The 3,268-nt window shown below is 48.3% G+C and overlaps 1 protein-coding gene across 1 annotated transcript in view; it reads right to left on the reverse strand.

Moving 5' to 3' along the window:
• Positions 1 to 2,881, reverse strand: part of LOC112239220 (runt-related transcription factor 2) — a 238,812-nt gene extending 235,931 nt beyond the window's left edge. The window contains 1 exon segment of the mRNA XM_042300561.1: positions 2,222 to 2,881. Coding sequence (XP_042156495.1) covers positions 2,222 to 2,279 — 58 coding nt within the window. The 5' untranslated portion in view covers positions 2,280 to 2,881.
• Positions 2,882 to 3,268: the final 387 nt, after the last annotated feature.

Consider the following 3,268-nt stretch of genomic DNA (forward strand, 5'->3'; position numbering starts at 1 on the left):
CAACTCTATCTGTAAAGGCAAAAATGATCTTTGTATCTTTTTTATTTAACAAGGCAAGTCAGTTACAATGACGGCCCACCCCGGCCAAACCTTAACCCGAATGACGCTGGGCCAATTGTGCGCCGCCCTATGGGACTCCCAGGGAAATGATCTCCCTCCAGGTTATGAGCCAGGGAAATGATCTCCCTCCAGTATATGAGCCAGGGAAATGATCTCCCTCCAGTATATGTGCCAGGGAAATGATATCCCTCCAGTATATGTGCCAGGAGGGAAATGATCTCCCTCCAGTATATGAGCCAGGGAAATGATCTCCCTCCAGTATATGAGCCAGGGAAAAGATCTCCCTCCCAGTAGACGAGCCAGGGAAAAGATCTCCCTCCAGTATATGAGCCAGGGAAATTATGTCCCTCCAAATTGAATAGAGAGACATACTGAGAAACCTCTGGACTCGGCATCCATCTTCTGATCTAGCACACACACAGCTAGATAACACACATCTAGCACACAGTAAACACACACCTAACACACAGTAAACACACACATAACACACAGGCATCACACACATAACCACACAGCCCCGGTATTCCCTGTCTGTTCTCGTCACATTTTGTTCCAATGCTCCACTGTAAATCCATTCTGTTGTTGACCGTTTGTTTACGTTGAAATTTCTCCGTTCCTGTGTTGCTTGACAAATGTAGCTTTAAGTTGTTCAAACATGTCATCTCCCTCTTCCAGAGATATTTACTAACAACATCATGAGGCACATACCATCATCTCACAGTCAGGCTTTTAGCTGGTTCATATTTACACACTACAAATCCCCAAATTGTTGTTTAGGTTATTAAATGTTCCTTGTTCCAAGACCCAACCCTTAAACCTAACCCTGATCCCAAGCCTTAACCCTAACAATGACCCAGACCCCAACCTCTAACCTGAACCCAAACATTAACTCAGACAAAGCTTCATCCAACAGTCAAACATTAACTCAGACAAAGCTTCATCCAACAGTCAAACATTAACTCAGACAAAGCTTCATCCAACGGTCAAACACTAACTCAGACACAGCCTCATCCAACGGTCAAACACTAACTCAGACACAGCCTGATCCAACGGTCAAACACTAACTCAGACACAGCCTCATCCAACGGTCAAACACTAACTCAGACACAGCCTCATCCAACGGTCAAACACTAACTCAGACACAGCCTCATCCAACGGTCAAACACTAACTCAGACACAGCCTCATCCAACGGTCAAACACTAACTCAGACACAGCCTCATCCAACGGTCAAACACTAACTCAGACACAGCCTGATCCAACAGTCAAACACTAACTCAGACACAGCCTCATCCAACGGTCAAACACTAACTCAGACACAGCCTGATCCAACAGTCAAACACTAACTCAGACACAGCCTCATCCAACGGTCAAACATTAACTCAGACACAGCCTCATCCAACAGTCAAACATTAACTCAGACACAGCCTCATCCAACGGTCAAACACTAACTCAGACACAGCCTCATCCAACGGTCAAACACTAACTCAGACACAGCCTCATCCAACGGTCAAACACTAACTCAGACACAGCCTGATCCAACGGTCAAACACTAACTCAGACACAGCCTCATCCAACGGTCAAACACTAACTCAGACACAGCCTCATCCAACGGTCAAACACTAACTCAGACACAGCCTCATCCAACGGTCAAACACTAACTCAGACACAGCCTCATCCAACGGTCAAACACTAACTCAGACACAGCCTGATCCAACGGTCAAACACTAACTCAGACACAGCCTCATCCAACAGACACAGCCTGATCCAAACACTAACTCAGACACAGCCTGATCCAACGGTCAAACACTAACTCAGACACAGCCTCATCCAACGGTCAAACACTAACTCAGACACAGCCTCATCCAACGGTCAAACACTAACTCAGACACAGCCTCATCCAACAGTCAAACACTAACTCAGACACAGCCTCATCCAACGGTCAAACACTAACTCAGACACAGCCTGATCCAACAGTCAAACACTAACTCAGACACAGCCTGATCCAACAGTCAAACACTAACTCAGACACAGCCTGATCCAACGGTCAAACACTAACTCAGACACAGCCTGATCCAACGGTCAAACACTAACTCAGACACAGCCTCATCCAACAGTCAAAGTGAGACAGTAGTCTGTCAACAGACAGAGTAGTGTACTCACCCCAGAAGAAGGTCTGCTGACATGGTGTAACAGTACTGAAGAGGCTGTTGGAAGCCATTGCTGCTCCTCGTTGCCGTGACACCAAAGCCTACTGGTGGTTCCACTGTGGTAAGCCTGACCCCTGACCTCTAGCTCCTAAACCAAGAGCATGCACCAAGTCATGGAGAAGGAGAGAAGAAAGAAAAAAAACATCCACAAGAAAGTCTTTCTGGTGTCAAGTATTCAGACGACCGCAAGTAACGACCAGGTCTGGTTCAGATGAAAAAAATGGATTGTCTTTGCGGAGGGCTGGGGGTGGTGGTGTGGAAGTCGCTAGCTGGGTGAGTGTGGTCGGGTTGGAACGTCCTTACTGGCTAAGGTAGTGCGGTGCTGCGTTAGCCCCTGTGACTGGTGCAGACCCGATCACATTAACCATTTAAACTCCCAGAGATATGTTACCCAGAGGGCCAAGCGTGGCAGCGTGGCGTGGCTGGCGTGTCTGTGGTTGCTGGGAGGCGAGGAGAGCGGAGCCTCACACTACCCGACAGACAGACAGACACCAGCTTTAAACTTTGTCTCCTTCCTGCCTGCCTTCCTTCTGCTGTCACTGGAGAGACCTGGTCACATGGTCCTGATGTCATCACTGAACAACAGTTGACTAGGACAGCCTACCACTCTAGCTTTCCTCTTTTATCCTCTCTTCTTTCTCTGTCTCTCTCCTCTCTCTCTCTCTCTCTCTCTCTCTCTCTCTCTCTCTCTCTTTCTCTCTCTCTCTGTCGCTCTCTCTGTCGCTCTCTCTCTCTGTCGCTCTCTCTCTCTCCTCTCTCTCTCTCGTTGTTCCCTCCTTCTGAGTCGGTAGGGGATGGGCCAGGTCCTCCAGGCTAAGGGGGGCTGGTGGGTCTGTCTCTCCATGGAGTAGAACCTTCAGAGGGGGCACAGTGGCTCACTGCCTCAGCCTCTGGAGAACACACAGCACCATACACTTCCTTCACTCTTTCATCCGTCTCTCCCTCTCTCTCTCTCTTTCTCTTTGTCTCTCTCTCCTCTCCTTTTCTCCAACTCTCTTTC

This window comes from Oncorhynchus tshawytscha, linkage group LG18 (genome assembly GCF_018296145.1).
Source record: "Oncorhynchus tshawytscha isolate Ot180627B linkage group LG18, Otsh_v2.0, whole genome shotgun sequence".
Taxonomy (NCBI): domain Eukaryota; kingdom Metazoa; phylum Chordata; class Actinopteri; order Salmoniformes; family Salmonidae; genus Oncorhynchus; species Oncorhynchus tshawytscha.